Here is a 19,392-nt window from a genome sequence, read left to right on the forward strand (position 1 = left end):
TCTACAGTCTGGTAAGTCCTATCTGGTAAGGAACGACCTGCCCGCCACTCACCTCTACTCTCTTCCCACACACTTAGTATTTCTGTCCATCTGATGTCTAGCCGTGCCATGGATTTCGTATCGCTTTAAAACCAACAAGTGGGAACGCCTCCTCGGCGTAGAATACTAGACACTATGAGGAAAACCAGAACAGGGAACTTGACCCTTTAAAATCATACAGTCTACACGGCAAGCTGAGCCGTGTACATTTAGAAACTCAGATGGGAGCCAGGAAGTGATATCTTCCCCATAGAAGTTCAAAGAGCTTCAGAAAAAGCAGGTGCTCACTCCAAAGTCAGGGTCCATGGAGACCTTGTAGTGTCAATGGTATCTATCTGCACTGAGTCTAGAAGGGTCTTGGGATCTTCCCGTGGCTTACCATGAAAAGAGAGAGTGTTCTAGGTGGAGACAAACGTAAAAGCAAGGCGGCTCAGCATCAGGGAAGCGGGGGATGGGACAGAGATGCAGTCTGGCCAGGGTGAGACCTATGGTCTCAATTCTGCTCAAATTATAACACCAGCTTCCATAATCTTGACATTTCTCAGTGGAGCGGAATGTTGGATCTTGGCTTTAAATACGTATTCACGTTAAACAAGATTCCCTACTTTAGCAGGATTGTTGTCCAAATGGATATTGCGTTTTGTGAAAGCCTTCCTGGTAGTCATTAGCACAATGGTACTTCTCCCTTGCCCGTGTGGCGGGCGTCACGTGTGGCTTCCTCAGATTCTTCTTCTCCAAGACGGAGCCACATGATAGAACCTACTTCACAGGGTTGTTGTAAGGCTGGAGGAAGACCCTGGGTGTGAGAGGTCTAACATGGGGCCTGGCACACCGCGGCCTTAACCGCCTTCATACCCTGCTCTCTGAGTGTCCCAGGGAGCTGGCATCCCGAGCTTGCCCGTCCTCGGAGGCAGGGGTCCCGTGGCAGGGATTCACTGGGTGGGGTGGCAGAGTTGGATTCCCTTGAGAGGAACATCAGTAGCGGGGAGATGGGCATTCCTGACATCCTGAGGGGACCCTACCATTTCTGCTTCCCCTGTCTGTAGACAGGCACTAGAGTCCAGCTGCCCCCAACCTGTGGGCTTTCTGCTTTGCTCTACAGAAAACCTACAAGGAAACACTCCACTCACCGTAATTCGCGTGCTCCAAGCTCTCGGGACTGCTGCTGTGGCTCTGGGAGCCCTAGGAGCTGCCTATTACACCATTGAATCCTTGTGAGCAAACTCCCAGGCCCGCGGTCCGGCAGGTACGTGGACCCCCTTTGTGCCTTCGCCCCCTGGCAGAGGTAACCCTCAAGCCCACTGGGTCACCATGCCCGCAGTGCAGGGCTGAGGGAGTGTCTGTCCCTTCTCAGAATAAAGGAGGAATTTATGGGTGGACCAAGCCCCCAGCCTCTCAGGGAAAGCTTAAGAACCGAGTGACTTCCTGGCCTCAGGGTCCACTGGCATGGCCCTCTCAAGCAGCCCTGACACTCTTGGACGATGCTAGACCCACTATTGGGATTGTCAAATCACAGTACCCCCAACCCCCACTGCGGGGGGGGGGGTGTTCCCTAGTCACAGATCCCAGGCAGGAAGAAGCCGGAGAGGGGGAACAGAGGTTCCCGTCCCTCTTTGGGACTTCCCTTGGAACTTTCTCCCTGTCAAGTGAACTTTCCCTTCTGAAGTGCTGCTTATCTTTCATGGACTGGTCCCACCCATTTCTTCCATAAGCTCTTCCCCCACTACAGTTCCGGTGATTTCTCCCCTCTTTTTACCACTGTTTTCTCCAGCCTATTCCATCCTGAATTGTGGATGGTTTTTTGGTACCTGGGTGGCCTGTCTCTGCAACTATCTTTGAGGTGCAGAGAGCATGATCCTTGAGGGCAGGGAGCACGCCTTCCACAGCATCTCCAGTCCTCCCCTGTCTCAAGCCAGGCTCCGGGGGGCAGAGCCTGAGACAGGGATTTGCGTGCACAGGATTTATGAGGGAAAATGGGAGTGAGGGAGATAAGAGAGGACAGAGGAAGGAGTAGAGCAAGGAGGAGGTCTCAGCTGGAGTCCAGCCTCAGCCTGATCCCAGGGGAGCTCTGCTGTGTGAATTACACCACAGAGCTGGTCTCACCTTGGGGCAAGAAGCTTGGCCTTCTGTGCTCCTCCATCACTGAGTCATTGGCAAGAGGGCTGGGGGTGGGGAGTGTGCATCTTTGTGGAAAAGCGGATCCCATTTGCCCTCCCCTGAGAACAGGTTCCTGGGGCAGGAGGCAGTTTTGAACTGTTAGCAGCCAACATTCACAATTCCCGGAGCAGGGGAATGGATGCACCAGCCCAGAAAGAGGATCTGGGCGGGCACCAAGAGCACCTCCAGTTGTCCCCGTTGTCAAGTCCACTGGCAGTGAATGCCTAATAATGGGGGGTGGTCAGCTGGTATGCAGCTTTTCAACCCACGCCCAGACCTGCACCAGCCCCAGGAACGGACAAGGAATGGCCACAGTAGGGCACGTGCTCAAAGCATCTCAGAAGCCCGACCCAAAAAGTAAACTCACCAGCCGCTCAGGGGCTCTGCTGCCTGATCAAGGGACTTCCGGGGAAGAATGAAAGCACCTTAAGCTTCTTGAAATACCACAGCAGCTGAGAGCCTCAGTTTCCCCGTCTGTAAATAGGGAAGATCATGGGACCTCTGTCTTGAGATTGTTGGAGTATGAGATAAGGTGCTCCGAGGACAGGGCTGGCCAGTTGGCCGGTCTTGTTACTATGACCATCCTGGGAGTGGTCGGAAAGATGCAGGCTTTGGGGTCGGGGCTGTAGGTTCCGGTCGTGGCTCTGCTACCTGGTAGCTGGGTCTTAGGGGATGCATCACTTAACTTCTGTTGAGAGGCATGTCGTTGCTAAAGAAGGAAGAATAGTAACTATCTCTGGGGGCGATGGTTTTGAGGATTAAATGAGAGGATGTTCAGATACGCCACGCCGGGTCACAGGGGTTGGGTAGATGGTGGTGACCGGCAGTCTGAAGAATGTCCCTGAGCTAAAGCGTTTTGTCTTGAGGCTCCTTACAACGGGGCCCATGGTGTTCCCTTGGGTTCTGCCCCTGGCGGCAGGCAAGCTTGAGGTCAGATCCCCTCCCACATCCAGTAGCTCTAGGGCCTGAAGCAAATTCTTTAACTCCTGCCATCTTCTTGTTAAATGGGGTAATAACAGTACGTGTCTCACTGGGTAGTTGGGGGGAGTGGGTGAAAAGTGCGCATGTCAAACACTTTGCACAGAGCCCAGCACAGAATTCAACACAGCCGCTCCCCCATCAGCATCATCAACATCGCTTCTTAACTCAGTGTTCCCCAAACTCGGCCGAATTTGACACCCGCACTATCCTTACTCCTTTTAAAATTAGCTTTCTTTTTAACTTAAATGCATTTATATGGCCAGAAATTTGAGTCTGGGCATAAATGGAAAATCCTATCACTGGCCATAAAAAGACTCACAGTAGATAGAAATCCAAAATGTCACGGAATCCTAGCTGACGAGGATGCCTGAGAAAGGCTCAGCTCTGAAGGCGGTGCCCTGTGTGTCCCAAGGCCACCCGTTGGACGTTAAGACAGGCGGCTCCACGCTGTGATGTTGTCTTCTACTTTAACCAGGGTTGAAAGATGAATGGCGGGGATCCCGGTTATTTAATGCGCTGTCGGGTGCTACCTGAAGGACCTCATTAGTTCACACAGTGCTGAGCCCTGCATGGAGGGGCCCAGGGAGGGGAGGAGGGAGATGGTTGACAGCAAGGAGGGGGAGTGAAGGGGGTGCAGAGGGGGAAAACGGGAGGAGGGGAGTAGAATGGAACCCCGACCAGGGCCTGGAGTAGGTCACTCCCCTGGCACTGAGAGTGAAACCGTGCATGAATTTCACACAACTCACCTCTTTCTTCTGCTCTGAGGAGTGACTCCTTATGTCTTCTTAGGGTGGGCCCCTTGCCTGGATGCAGAGCTGGGGTGCCACTTTCTCAGGGCCAGATACAACCAGCCCAGGGACGGAACTCCCACCTGACGGGCTGCTCCTCCCAGGGACGGACTTCCTCTCTCCACCCAGAGCTGTCCGTGACCACTCCGGTCTCCCTTGAGGGAGAGGGAGACTGTGCCACCCACCCTGAGTGGCCTGAGACAGGCTCCTTCCCAGGCCCCAGAGCCCATGCCTGGCAATTCTGATGAGGTGGCCTTTCCCCCCGGTGACCCACTGCTTTTGTCAAACTACTGTTCCAGCACTGGGATGGAATGCTCATTGGCACTGGGGCACTTGACATGTGCTTTAACTGACCTGAGCAAGGCCTGGCTTCTTCCAGACTTGCTTCTACCGGAGTCTGCGCTCCAGTATCCTACCCCATCGTTCTAGTGGACACGAGGAGTCTGAGGTCTGATTATGGTACCACCACCAGGGGTCAGGAGAGGACTTTCTAGAAGCCTAGAAGTTGCAGTGACAGTTCCTGGACACTAGTCAATCACAGTGTCTCCCACCCCGACTCCCCACGGTCGCTCCCCACCGCACTAACCCCTGTAAACAAGCAAGTGGGTCAGCACAGCTGTCCCATGTCAGTACTGACCATGTGCCCAGAACCACACTGGGGACTGTGAGACATGATGACACAGTGGGACACGGATGGCCAAGTCCACCAACAGGCCAAGGCAAGGCTTGGGACTCGGAAGTCTGGTAAAGTCTGTGGATTTAGGCTGGCCAAGGATCCCAGGCAAAGGGGGCAGGGGATAATAATTCCCATGGAGACACAAATGCTTACCCGACATCCAAGCTAGAGGGCAGAGTCCAGATGAGGAAAAAGAGTGTTCATTAATTAAATAATGCATTCATTCATTAAGTATGTCTTGGGTACCTACGCTGTGCTATAGGAGTAAACCAAGACAGACGAAAGATCCATCCCCCCCTCCAGGGAGCCTGCATTCCAGTGGACACAGACAGACAATGGACAAGTTAATGAATAAACAAGATGCCTTGATTTGGTGGCAAGTGTTATCAAGGAAATCAAGGAATAAGGTTGATCTGATAAAGAGCAGAGAAGGGCAGGTGAGCAGGAGGGGATGCTGCTGGCGATAGGCTGGTCTGTGAAGGCCTCTCTGAACTGAGATGCATAGGGCAGAAGGAGCCAGACGATGCAAAGCTGGGGGAGGAGCGTTCTTACAGACAGAAGAGCAGATCCAGTCGTTAGGCAGGAAGGAACCTAACATGTTTGGGGACCAGAGAAGAGGCCAATATGGCTGGAGCTCTGACGGTCAGGATGCCATTGCAGGGGAGACCAAGGTCAGGCAGGGCCTTGAGGACTTCATGTTCTAGATGTCTCTCAAGTTGCTGGTTTTGATTTCAAAGATTTCAAAACAATCCCAGTGCCTGTGGGCTAGAGGATGGGGAAGGGGGAGGAGGACCAGGTGGGGATCATCTGCGCAGGCAAAGATGGTGCTTGGACCAGGGGGATGTCTGTGGAGGGGAGAGTGACCAAGGACATTATGGGGCCAGAACCAGCAAGTCTAGCTGATAGATGGGATGAAGCGATGAGAGAAAGGGGAGCCTCAAGGATGACTCCTTGAGGTGCCATCGCCAGGAGTATAAGGCACGGGGGGGATGGAAATCAAGAGTTCTGTTCTGTTGTTACCATTGAGATGTTGGACTACCAAATGGATGTGTCACAGAGGCAGATGGCTATATGGAAGTCACCAGAAAAGCCGGTGGGAGTGATTGGTAAGAGCTGAGATTTACAGCCACAGGCAGTGGCCAAGATGACTCGGGAAGAAGACATAAATAGAGCCGAGAGCCAGGAACCAAGGCCAGGAAGATGTCATTTAGAAGGCTGGTAGTTAAGGAAGGTGCCAATGGAGAAGACACCTGCTGTGGGTCTGCTCTGGGTCTAGGCAAGCATGCAGGGTCCCAGTAAGTTCTCAGAGATAGGGAGAGCAGGTAGGTTCAGGTCAACAAGTGGTGTCCACACGTAGGGAAAGGCAACAAAGAGACAAGAATCTTGGCGGAAGGGGCTGGTGAGCAGGGCTGAGACCTGGGATCATAAGGATCCTGCTGCTACATTTCTGTTTGTTCTGTTCCTCACGGAGTGTGGACAGACATGTGCTTCCCTATCCTGGTACCAGGACCCACCCCCATGTGTAAAGTGAACAGTGGGGGGCAGGCAGGGGCCTGCCCCAGCACCCAGGTTCACGGCCTCTTCCTCTCTTGGCCTGATGGGCTGACCCAGGTGCTTCTGGACTCTAGCCCTTCCTACGCAAACTGTATTTTCAACCATCGCCCTCAATGCCGATCCTTTTGGTGCAGAAAGCTTTCACTGCTTCATGAGAAGAATGCCTTAGCTCGGCCGCTGAATGAAATGTACCTACCTCTAAATAGTTAAGGTGCTTGGTAAACAGGAAAGTGTTCCCCTCTGACTTCTCACCTCTTAATTCAGCTGTACAATTGAAAGTGTGAATTGGTAGGTTTCCAAATGCCATGAGGCATTTTAAGACTTGGTTTGATAAGTGGAATGTGGGTTAGATTTTTTGGTGCTACAAATTTCAGAAAACCTAATTCAAAATTGTAATAGGGAGATCATCTCAGGGAACACTTGGGAAGCGGCCGGGATGGCTAACTAACAGGGTCAGCAGGGACCTGGGGACTTATCCAGCTTTCAGCCCTGACACCCCTCAGCAGAGGAGGGGCGAGTTCCCCTCATGGGCGGATAGCTGGAAGAGCTCCCAGAATGCCATCCTCATACCTGACCGTCAGAAGCAGGGAAAAGGCCACCTCCTCCTTATGTCTCTTCTTGAGTTAAGAAGGTTTTCCCAGAAGCCCCTGCCCCGGCATACTTGCCCTCTAATTGGGGTGACATGCCCCTGAATTGGGTCTCACGCCTCTTCTTCGACGAATTAATAGCATAGGGAGTTAAATTATCATGACTGGATTAGACCAATCCAGAGCTCCCCCTATATTCTACCCCAGGTCTGGGGCTGGGGTTGCTTCCCTTTGCTGGGCAAAGGAATAGAACCTCCAAACCAGGTGGGACCCCGGCCAGCATCACCCCCTACAAGAGGCAGGAGTGTTTGTAGAAGGTGCTACCGTAGCCGAGTCCAGGCCTGTTGGCTTGGACAAGTGCTCGAACCACAGAAAGCCCCCCTGAGGGTATGTGAAAGTCAGTGTGTGTGTGCGTGCGAGGGGGAGGTGCGCTGGGTCATCCTGAGTTCCAAAGGCTCAGCCATTCGACCCTGTGCAAGGGAAATAGTTTGGTGTCCTTCTCAGTCCAGAGACTAAAGAATATCTAATGGCAGTGGCCAAGCCTCCTCTCTGGCAAAAGGTGTTTCTAGAATCTTCTCTCTTAAAGCTTGGTAAGCCCCTCTCTTAGCATCCCACCGGGAATGAGAAGGGACTCAAAGCAAAGGGCTGCTTCCCCTCTCCTTTTGGGCAGTGAGCATAGTAAAATTCACTGCCACAGCCCAGTTTTGGGGGAGCAAGTCTCCCTGCAGCTGCTGGGGGCCCTGGGGGAAGGGGAGAGAAAAGAAGGCGCCAATGCTGACTGAGCCAAGTATGAGCCAGGCACTTTACATAAGCGCATTACAGCCTGAAGGGAAACACCAGGCTCCAAGTGGCTGTGTTTGGATGAAAAGGAGAGTGGACAAGAGAATGGAAGAAATTTGAATCCTAAATAATTTATTTTTCCACAAGAGGATCTTAACTGCTGAACCCTTCTCACCCACGGGGTTGTAAAACTGGAAAGCCACCAAAATTCCAAGGTCATGGAATGTTGTCAAAGCTAATGGCTCTGTCCTTATTTTTCTTACAGATCCAGTTTCCATCAAGGATCTCTCTTGTCACCAAAATAGAACCAAAAAAAAAAGAATTCTGTTTCATGAGTGTGTTTTACCCAGAGACACAAAGCTGGACTTGGCAAATGGGTTGGGAGAGAAGTGTGGGATGAGTTTGTAGAGCCCCAGGCAAATGAGGGTAGGGTCCTCCTGTTCTTGTTGGGGACCACAGACCCAAGGGGGGGCAACTTTTTCTGCACATACTCACAGAACAAACTGCTTCTGATTTTCCCACTCTAAAAGCAAGAATTATACAACTCGATTCAATACCTAACATAACCAGTCAACTGCACTTCTGTCCAGTGGTAATCCCGGTTAGTGGGAACAGGAGGAATGCGCTGACCCCTTTCCAGACCTGCACCTTGGGGAACAGAGGCTCCGTGCTCAGGATCACTCTGTCTCTGGGAAATGGCTTCATTCATCCTCACCTGTGATGGGAGAGGCACAGGGGCAGGGCAAGACGCGACTTGCAGCCTTGTGGTCTGTCTCGTGACTTTGCTGCACCCAGCCAGAGCCTGGTGGGTCTTGAGCAGCTGAGGCAGAGGTCTTAGTTCAAAGGGATCCCAGGAAACACCAGGAGGGGAGAGGGGTGTGAAACAGGGAAGAGACAACAGTCAATTCGAGGGCAGTGGCCACTGGGGACAACTGAAGCTTAGATCTGCTGGGGCAGCCCCCGGGGGAAACAGACCATATAACTCAGAGTGATCCCGGCAAAGGTGGGAAAGCTGGATGTTTATATACCCATCCTGTTGGTCCTCAGTTAAGGGCTGCCTGAAGGGAGGTGGTTAATTCCACCCCCCCCCCACCCACCCCCACCGGGACTTCTGTCCACTCCAGAGATGACGCTCCCGGGCAAAGAAATGGAGGTGGTTACGGTTGGGAGTCCAGAATGCACTGAAGCCCTCAGTCATGGCCAGGGGATATGGTTAATGGGGGTGGTTAATAGGGAGGAGGACAGCTCTGAACCCAAGTGAGTGCATAGTCATGCCCAAAGGATCTGCTGCCCTTCTAAGAGCTGGTCAGGCTGGGAGCCATCAGGACAGCCGGAGGCAGGGAGCTGGCCTGCCTACAATGGAGAAGGTGGGCTAGGCCAGTTCCCAGGAAACCCGCAGCCCACTCACCACCTCCCAATCCCAGGATTTCCTTTCCTAAGCAGGCACTGGTAGGTGGGGAGAGGGTACCCCAGGCTGAAAAACACACCTCTCCTGGGAAGCAGCCTCCCCAAGAAGAATGCAGACTTCTGGGATGGGGGAGGGTCATGTTGCGGTCCTGTCCTGTGGGTCAGGACGAGAGGGGCCAGAGACAGGGTGGAGAGGCCTGGGGCCCATGGCTTCTGCCTCTGCTCAGCCTGACTACTCTGACTGAAGATACTGAGCTCCTTTCCCTGGTCTCGTCATTGGTCCCTTTTCGTAAATGTCAGACAACCTAACCCAAACTGGCCTGAACAAAATGGGGATGTATTAACTCCTATAAAAGTTGAGAGAGAATTCCAGCTCAGATGTGGCTTGCTCCAGGGGGCTCAGGTCAGGCCCCCAAACCTGTTTCTATCTGCTTTTGCAGGGGCTCAGAGGTCTTGAGGCCCCTCCATCCTCAGGCAGGCTCTTCCCACAAGGGGGCCAAATGGCCACAGCAGCAACAACAACCCTCGCCCCAGTCTCTGAAGGTCAAATCTGGCAGAGAAGGTGGTCTGCTTCCCAGCAGCAAAGGGCTCTGATCAACCTCTCACTGGGTCCTGTGTCCCTCCTGGAACCCATGTTCTACCCAGGGGAACGCTGGCTAGGCTAGAACCACCTTTGGAATTGAGGGTCAACTCCATGGAGAGTCTGAGGACTGGGAGCAGGGAAGAGGCCAAACAGTGATTTTGGTAACCCTGTTACCGAAAGAAATAGGAACAGATGTTAAGCAGCTAAAAACCACAGATATGCACTCAAGGTGGGTTTGGGCCTGCAACAAGAGCCCTGGTGCTGCCCTCTACTCCTGCCCCTTTCCCCTCCACCCCGCCCCCCCCATTTCACCAGAATGAATGATTGAGTAGCTAGGAGCCAAGATCCACAGGATCTTGGCTGCCCTGGGTGTTTGGATTCCCGAGGGCAGTGGTGACCTGGGCAGTCTGACCCTCCCACCCCTGGGACATGTGACTGGTAGTCACAGTGACTGGGGGATACTATGGGCTGTCAGTGATGAAGTCTGAGAATGCAAAGCACAGGACAGTCCCACACGACAAAGAGTTATCCCACCCAAAATGCCAATAGCATTCCCATTGGCCGTCACTGCCATTGGGGCTCATCTGTAGATGCTCTCCTACACTGCCCTTGCATTGGGCCTCATAGTACTTGTCATGGACCGTAGGCAACACTCTTGAAGAGTGGAAACCATGTGTGATAAATGGTCATATGCCAAGCATCTCCTGTTACTCTTCATCCTACAGTTCTATTGGCATGTGCATCTCTTTCCTCTGTGGTTAGGTCCTGGAGGCAGATACTAGGTGTTTTTCTTCACTTGAATCCCTCCTGGCACATCAGAGTAGAATGAATGAATAAGGCTGCCCTGACCCGGACCATTTTTTGATAAGCTGAGATTTAGGTTAGACCACTGTATTCAGAGTGGTCTATAAATGTGATCATTGGATTGAAATATTTTCATTACTACCAGTGTCAAGCAATAGCCCCAAAAGGTGCTTTGGAGAGGGAAGCTTAGAGATAAAAAGTAGTGTGACCAAGTATATTTCTGAACACAGGGTAATAACTAAGGCTATCGTGGCTGTGAGTTTGGGGTCAGCCTGGCTGAGACTAAGCCTATGGGTCTAGCATCTTCCACAGGCTGGATTCAGACCTGGGCTCTGAATGTCTCTAGACCACAGACTAGCTGTTCATGAGAAAGTCAGATCTGTCCCACTGGAGCCATCCTTCCAAGGGTGCAAAGAGGTACAAAGGAAGAGGGCACAAGAGGCAAAGGCAGAGCCAAGTCTGGGATGCCCCGTCCTCCTGCAGTTGTCCATCTGGCCCACCCAGCTCATTGGTGCCTGGTGCTACGACCAGTTGAAAGGTCCTGAGCTTTTTCAGATACTACTCTGGTCTTCATCCTTCCCACCCTACTCCCTCCAGAGAACCACCACTCTCCCACTGGCCATGAAGCCTGGTAGGTTATAGGTAGAATGAGTAACCAGGATCCAAGGACCTAAACTGGCAAATCTAATCATAAAACTAAGGTGGAACACCTAAGGGCAGCCTCTTCCGTCTCCTCTGAGGTCCCAGGCTCAGTGCCATGTTTGGCAGGGCAGTAAATCAGGCCTGTAGCTACTGCGAGTTTTGCCTTCACTGGGAGACTCTGGAAGACCTTCTCTCCCCAGGCACCTCCTCCCCAGTGTATGCAGGGACAGCATATACCTTAATAATAGGCGGATACTATACATATATCACACCTCACATAGCCAGTCATGGAGACTCAGAGCAGGAATTTGAACTGGCAAAGTGCCCTTGGGAACAATTCATGATACATTCGTGGCCAAAGCCAGGAACCGAGCCGTGAGCTGGCAAAAGGATTAGGGCTCGGAAGTCTTGAGGCACCTCCTTGCTAGGAGTGTAGACTCATTGGCTGCCAAGGAGGGAAGTATCCAAAGAAGAGGGCGGGTTGGTCTCAGCTGCAGGGCTGAAGCAAGGGATCCAGGCTCAGACTCTTCTAGGAGGTTGAGAGCTAACAAGTTCTATTCAAGTCTGGGGTGACTGATCCCGGTTAAGAAGTTCATAAAATAGATGAATGGGAAAGTCCGCTTGTCTTCCATTAGTCTCAGGATGAAGGGTCTGGGTGGGCCAACTCCATGAAGATGCTGAACCCCTAGGATTGTATTCTCCTTTACACTTTTCTCCTCCTCCCCCTTCCACTTTTTCTGCCTTTCTCTTGGCTGCCCACCTCCAGTGGTCAGGGGTGAACTGCTTGTACCATGTTCTGGGAAATCTGATTATACCTGAGACACTGCTGTTTGGACTGCAGTCTGCCAAGGAATGGCACTGGGATTGAGTTTCATCTGCTGGTGCTCTATTCTGCAGGTGGGATAGGAGGTGCTTTTCATGAGCTGATAAGGCATCTTCAAGGAGGCCCTGTGTGTGGAAGAATCCCACAGATAACAGAGTTGCTCAAAAAGCCCAGCAGGTCCCTGGGTGAGCCCCTGGAGTTGGATAGAGCTGACTAGAAGAACTGGGACAGAGGATCATTTGGGGTCTACTTTGCACTTTTGGTGATTTGTGTTTCATACACATTTGGGGATGTTGCTTTCTCTGTAGGAACAAGCAAAAGGAAAGTCCTTTCGTTCTGGTGGGATTAGGAATTGATTGGCCCATCTCCCTTCATCTTACTCACTTAGCAAAACCAGGTACCTGGTTCAATCCAGTTCTCTGTCTCCTGTGCACGTCCAATGGAACTTGGGTAAACACAACTATGCTGCTGGGATTACTCTAAATTCATGACGTAGTGCTGGTGGGGATTGAATCACCTCATATTTCCCTGATACTCTTCTGTCATCTAACCACACCACCAAGTCTCCCCGCCTACCAGCCCCTCTCTAGTCAATATCCATGCCCCTTTCACCCAAGACAACCACTGGTTTGACTTCCGTCACCATAGACAGACGTGTAGTTTTGCCTGCTCTGGAAACTCATGTAAGTGGAATCAACCAGCATGCACTCTTGTATCTGGCTTCTTTTGCTCAACAATTTTTTTTTAAGATTTTATTTATTTGAGAGAGAGAGAGAGAGCACGAGTGCGGGGAAGGGCAGAGGGCGAGGGGTAGAGGGAAAGCAGACCTCCCGCTGAGCAGGGAGCCCGGACAAGGGGCTCGATCCCGGGACCCCAAGATCATGACCTGAGCCGAAGGCAGACGCTTAACCGACCTAGCCACCCAGGCGCCCCTCAACAATGTTTTGAACCTGATTTATTCTCTCATATATATCAATAATTTATTCCTTTTTCTTTCCGAGTATTTCCATGTGTGACCATACCACCATGTGTTTATCTCCTTGCCTATTAATGGACATTCAGGTTGTTTCCCATTTGGAATTTTATAATAAAGTTGCTATGAATATGTTTGTACGATTCTTTGGGTGGACTAAAGTTTTCATTTCTCTTTGGGAAGTACCTAGGAATGAATTTCTGGGTCCAAAGGTCGGCATGTGTTTAACCTGACGAGAAACTGCCACACTTCCAAACTGCCTCCACCATCTGACCCTCCTGTAGGAGAATGTGAGGATTCTGGGCACACCATACAATCTGACCATTTAAAGAAGCAAATCAAAGCATGTTACTCCTCTGCAAAACACTCTCGAATGACCTAATGACAGGATATTTAATTATAATTAGGAATTATTATAAATTTTTAGGGGTGAAAATGACTTTATGTTCAGCTTAAAAGAAGTCCTCATCAGAGATACACACAGAGATACTTATGGATGAAATGATGTGATGTCAAGGCGATGGGCAACGGGGAACAGGTGACACAAGGTGGCCACGAGTGGTTCATTGTGGAACCTGTGGGATTGGGGCACGCTGAGGGCATCACACTCTTCTCTCTACTTTTTGTTGAAAGAAGACCAGAGCCAGGCGGAAGTTAAAGCAGGGAAGGCATATTTTATTCTGCAAATATTGCAATGGGGGGAAGAGGGACCTCAGTATAGAACTGAGCTCCATTCTGAATACAAGGACAAGTGGAGATTTATAGTCAAAGAGCAGGGTGGGGTCGGTGGACGGGAAGTTACTAAGAGGTAAGAGGGCACATGGGGGAAAGGGGAAATTCTGGCTGAACCGACTGGATAAGATCTTGCTAAAGGCAGGCCAGGGTGAAAGATGTTGAGAGGGATGGGTGAGGAATTTGATCAGATATCAAGGGTGGTCAGATACCAAAGGTAGAGGATTCTGTAAACTGACCCTGCAGGATTCCCACTAAAACCAGACTGAGCAGGCCAAGGTCTGGGCCAGAGAAGCCTGGCTCTAATTAGGTCAAGACAAGAGTCTTTGCCAGTGTATTCTCGACATTTTATTTTTTGTAAGATTTTATTTATTTATTTGAGAGAGAGAGAGCAGAGAAATAGAGAGACAGAACATGAGCGGGGGGGGGGGCGGGGAGGGGCAGAGGGAGAGGAAGAAGCAGACTTCCCACTGAGCAGGGAGCCCGACTCGGGTCTCCATCCCAGGACCCCGAGATCATGACCTGAGCTAAAGGCAGACATTTCACCAACTGAGCCACCCAGGCACCCCTATTTTTGACATTTTAATTTTTTAATTTATTCTTTAAATTTTAAGTGTTTTAAAAATCCTCCAGTGGCCAGGGGCCTTACAAGACCCCTCCTCTTTGATTGCATCTCCTGCTGGGCCCCACCTACTGTGCTCCAGCTGTGGAGACCTCCCTGCTATTTCTCGCCAGTGCCAGGCACTCTCCGCACTAGGCCTTTGTGCTGGCTGGTCCCTGTGCCTGGCACACTCTTCCCCATAGCCCATGGCTGTCTTGAGCTGAAGGAATTTGAAAAACAGCAGGTGCGGGAAGGACTCCGTGACCTTCCCCTGAAGCAGGTCATAGATCCTCAGGTGAGAGGTGGTCTCTCTATACCTACGGGACATGAGCATCCTTATCTCCAAGACACAGATGTCCAATCACATTTTCCTACAACTGTTCATTCTTCCTCAAACCTAGCATTGAAAGGCTCAGTTTAACTGCTTCTTCAGTTAACTGCTTCTTCAAGTCTATATTTCCTGATAAAGGCTCCCATGTCACATAAAACTTATATTAAATAAGTCTCATGCTTTTCTGTCATTAATCTGTTTTTTGTTACAGAGGCCCCAGTCAAGAACTTAGAAGGTTAGAAGGAAAGATATTTTTTCTCCTCTACATTTGCCTTCAAGTCTTTCCTTAAACGTCATTTTCCCAATGAGGTCTGCCCTGACCACCTGCTTAGAACTACAAACCCCCACTTACTTCTACTCCCACAGCCCTCAGGACTCTCTAAAATGCTGTAAAATTTACTTATTGCTTATGGTGATTATTTATTGCCTGTCTCCTTCCTCCAGCCTGTAAGAGCTACCAGCCAGGAATCTCTTTATTTTGTTGTTCACAAATATATTGCCAGCTCCTATAATAATGGCTGGTATATAGAAAGAGTCAATAATATTTTGTTTGAATTGGAAGACAGGGAGAGACAGAAACAGAGAGGGAGAGAGGGAAGGGATGGGGAGGAAGAGGAAAGAGTGGGGTATAGTGTAACATTTTTCTAGGGGAGGGGGGCTGCATCTGGAGGCACTTTTGTTCGACTAGTTTATTGTCCGTTTTAAGACCTTGTTGGGTTAATATCAGAAATAAAAGCAAGAGCAATTTCTTGGTCTAGTGTATAGGCTGGTCTTAGGATAAGCTCACCTGAAATGATGCCTCATGCACGTCAGTCACTTCAAAGGGCTTCAAAGTTACACATCTGGACCCTCCCAGCTCTTTGACCCCAAGCACTCTAAGGCCCTGCCGTAAGAATTGGGCCAGCAACCTCACAGTGTCCGGGGGTCCCTCTGGTGCGCTGCTGGTCTGTGTCCTTCCAAGAGGACACACCCAACAGGCTGACCACAGGCCACAGGGGAAGGACCCCTGCGGGGAGGAGGGTTGGCAAACACCCCTTCTTTGTCACTGTGACCTCTAGGGGGAGCTTCCCGGAGTCAGCCAAGGACCCAGGATGGGCTCCTATACTGGGGCAGGAAGCCTTCGGCTAACTGTTGGTGGGTGGGGCTTTAAAGTTACCTTCCTTCCCTAGGCTTGCTTTCTCAGCTTCTTCAAGAGAGTGAAGACAAACCCCTTTCTCTCTCAGCTTCGTCACAGAATGAGGATGAACAAGGGGTGGGGCGGAAGGGATCACTAGCGAACCACACAGTGAGGTCCTCTGACGGCCACAGCAGCCACTTGTCCCCCAAATGAAGGGAGAAGGAATGGAAAAGGAGCCCATCTGAGTGTGGGGCTGAATTCTACATAAGCAACCGAGCAGCCAGGCTCTGCCCCAACACCCCCTCCCCCACCCCCTGGGCTACCCTCCCCCTCCCCACCAGGCCATAGCCTTGCAGCAAGGGGAAGCTGCAGAGCAAGAAACAGTGGCCCTTGGAATTGGGAATCAGGTCGCGAGTTTACCTCCTGCAAACCAGCTCCCTGGAAACCCGCACGGAAGAGATGACTCAACACACGCATCCCAGAATCCTCACTGGCTCTTGGCCAAGGCGCCTTCCCCCACCCCCTCCGCCGCAGCTGCTGGGGGAATGCAATGTGCCTCCTTTCTCTTATTCCTCCTGTACTGTTCGCATGGAGCAGCAAACACAGAAAGACCTTATTCACAGGCCCCATCGCTTGGCCCTCTATTGAAAGCTTTCTGAAAATGCAAATTCCTCCCAAGTGGATTCTTTTCAAACTCTTTTAAAGTTGCATATTCCCACTGAGAGCAGTTAGGCAGACCAAGGCTTCCCTGGGCTGGAGGCTCCTTAAAAATAATATTTATGGTTAAAGGAGGAATGTCTGAAACAGCCAGAAAGCAGAACTTCCAGCTGTGAAGTCAGGCTAGACAACAAAAGGCGGTTTCTCTGGGCCTCCCCTCATTGGGGGTGCACAGGTGTGAGGCCCCCTACTTTTGCCGTCTGTACCCCTCCCCCACCCCAAGGCAGGCCTTGCCTCCTCCATTCAGCACTGCCTTGCGCCAGTGTCCACGTTAGTCCTGGGTGACTGGGGCCCAACAACAAGACAGACTTGTTGCCCACCAGAAGCTGAAATCCAGTGAGCTAGACAAGCCTCTAAAGGAGCAAACTTTCCCCTCTCCTGGGGCCCTGAGCCTGCCTGCTCCTTTCACTCCCAGAACCCAGAGGTTCTGGTCTCAGCCCCTCCCCAGAGGAGCAGATCCCTGGTGGGATGACTGTTGTGTCAATAAGATTGGGTATTTTAAGTCTTGTATTTGTAGATGAGGCCCCTTCTCCAGCGCTTCGGGCTCAATCTCCTGCCAGGTCTCGTGGGGTGCCCCTCCCTCCCACAGAGGCTGTCCCTGGAGGAGGGGGTGCCCTCTCCTTCCTCAGGCATCAGACAGGATTCAAGCGGAGGTAACTGAGGAACACAGGATTCCCTCTCTCCCCCCACTACCTCTCCTACCCCCCTACCAAGATATCTCTTGGTTAAAATGGACATTTTGTTCCCTGATTACATAGGATTTCATAGCATATATGTGTGAACCGTTCTTTTCATTTCTCATGGAAATCTTTCCAATAGCTCATTTTCAGCAGCTGCATGATGTCCCAACACATGACTGTTTCATAACTGATCAAATGAGGCTCTGAAGTGTGGTAGGTTATGCCACCCCAAAACATGCCACTTTGGCCTAAGGATTACTTTGAGCTAAAAGCACTTAAAGAAGAGCAGCTCCAGGAAGGGCATTCTGATCTCCCCTTTTCTCTCTGAAAGCAGATTAAAAACTCACATGTGAAAGATTCCCTCCCTCTCCACCGGAGGGAAAGTAACTTTCTTATCATCAAGGACAAGAAGTCGAGACCCGGAGAATTCTATACACACAGCCCCCGTCTAGATACTTCTTATCTTCCTTTAGCCTCCCCACGAAGTTTAATAATTTTCCAACAGTTGTCTCTCTTTGTTCAACCTGATGGAAAAGTAAGTCCCATTTCTCTGGGTCTGCACTTCCTTTTAAGAGTTCCCATGTCACATAAAATTTATATAAATTTGTATGCCTTTCACCTGCTAACCTGCCCTATGTGTCTAATTCTCAGTCTCAGACAAAAAAAAACCTTAAGAAGGTAGAGAAGAAATGTTGCCTCGCCTACAGTAGCAACGGGTAATGGGCCCCATCCTAACGGAGCGCCCACTAGCCCGTCCCATTCCCAGCATCCCAAGCGAGTCCTATGATTCACTCTAATTGGACCTCCTTGGGTCACATGACCCCTGGTGATGCGGCCCAAAGGAGTGCACTGATTGGCTTAGGCCACCCAGGTACCGGCCACGAGGTGGACCAAGGTTAACTTCCCCTGAGTAGGCTTCCCGCAAAAAAGCAGAATATCGGAATGAAAATTAGGTTATTTTCATTAAGGAAGCCTGGAATGCTGGGAAGGCGATGGATGCATGTTAGTTCTCAGTTGGTTTTTCCTTTTTTTAACAGTTCACCTGCTGAAGGATATTCACTTTTATAAACAGTATTACAACGAACAGCCCTAAAGATAACCCACTTTTTGCATAAGATTCCTTCTCAACGCCATTCTCATCTGATTACCAGACCCCTCCCCCGCATACCTTTTCAGACTTGCCCTATCCCTCTCTCTGTGAGTCTGTGGCCCCAAAATCAAACTTCATTATTATGACTTCCATAGCCTGAGTAATGAATACAGAAATGAGTCAGGATGGCCTTCTAGGGTTGGGACATGTGATGTCCAATTCTCACTCCACAGCAGCCAGTTAAGGCGGGAAAGCACTCCCCTCGGGCCAGGAATCCAAGAAAGATACCCTCATGGGCCCACCTACCATGTCTTTTTAGACTAATTCATTACTCTCCCTTTAAGCCAGGCACATCCTGCCACAGGTTGACCTGGCATCAAATAAAGTATCTGTAGCCCCTTTCTTCTCTCCCACCAATGGGAAAATAGTGGAAGTGATAGAAATCTGACTGTAATGAATGCAGTACTGTGCTACCAGATCAAGGCACTCATTCCCTTAGATGCCAGAAGTGTTGGCCCCTGAGTGCTCACAGCTGTGCCTGTCTCTGGGCATTGCCCTTGGCTAAAAAAAAGATATTGCTTCACCCAAGATCATGCCGCCTCCCAGGAGGCAAGATGAACCTAATGACAAGTCTGCAGAGGCAGAAAAATGTTCCCCTCTTCCCTTCTAGGTTCTTTGGCTGGTCTAATAATTAAATTGGCATAAGGTAGATTAACAGGAGAAAACAAATTTAATTACATACGTATGGGAGCCCCATAAAAATGTGAAACTCAAAGGCAATCACGCAATTGAGGCTTCGTGAGCGAAGGCAAGGGATGGGAGCCTGGGGCTTCAAAGGAGAGAAAGGAAATTCACAGGAAGATGAGAAGAGTAGATGTTTAGTAATCAAATGTCCTGCCATGCAGATGTCTTTCACATAAAAAGAAGTTATCGCTGATAATAGCTCTCTCTCTGGGCTGGGCCCCCTGTGTCAATTATTTTAGGCTGTTAAGGGAGAGGTAAAAAAAAAAAAAAAGCCTTTGCTAAATCTGCTGGGACTTGATTGCCTTCGGCTCAAAATAATCCACAACCCAAAGGGGCGTGTTTGGGGTGGCATATTCTGCTCACCTTCAGGTCCATGTGGGGGTAAAAAGGCCTGGACTCATGTCTCATTTTGAGACAACTCTGAAAGACCATCCCAGCTCCAGAGCGCCCTACTTGTCCCAGTTATCTACCGCCACGCAACAAACAGCCCCAAAATTTAGTGGCATAAAACAATGATTTGTTATTTCCCATGTTTTTCGGGGTTGCTGGGGCTCAATGAGGTGGTTGGTGGTATAGCCAAGGTCAC

At 50.6% G+C, this 19,392-nt stretch overlaps 1 protein-coding gene across 5 annotated transcripts in view; it reads left to right on the top strand.

The window, feature by feature from the left end:
- The window catches only part of SPATA3 (spermatogenesis associated 3), a 41,187-nt gene that overhangs the window by 10,634 nt on the left and 11,161 nt on the right, over window positions 1-19,392 (top strand). For 2 of the 5 annotated variants that reach the window (XM_078070003.1, XM_078070006.1), the window contains 2 exons: window positions 1,142-1,285; window positions 7,828-7,884. In XM_078070003.1, coding sequence (XP_077926129.1) covers window positions 1,142-1,247 — 106 coding nt within the window. In that variant the 3' untranslated portion in view covers window positions 1,248-1,285; window positions 7,828-7,884. Of the gene's footprint in view, window positions 1-1,141; window positions 1,286-7,827; window positions 7,885-14,669; window positions 15,017-19,392 lie in introns of those variants that run through there. The other 3 variants (XR_013446804.1, XM_078070004.1, XM_078070005.1) reach the window with 2 other exon arrangements.

Source organism: Halichoerus grypus, chromosome 4, assembly GCF_964656455.1.
Source record: "Halichoerus grypus chromosome 4, mHalGry1.hap1.1, whole genome shotgun sequence".
Lineage (NCBI taxonomy): Eukaryota > Metazoa > Chordata > Mammalia > Carnivora > Phocidae > Halichoerus > Halichoerus grypus.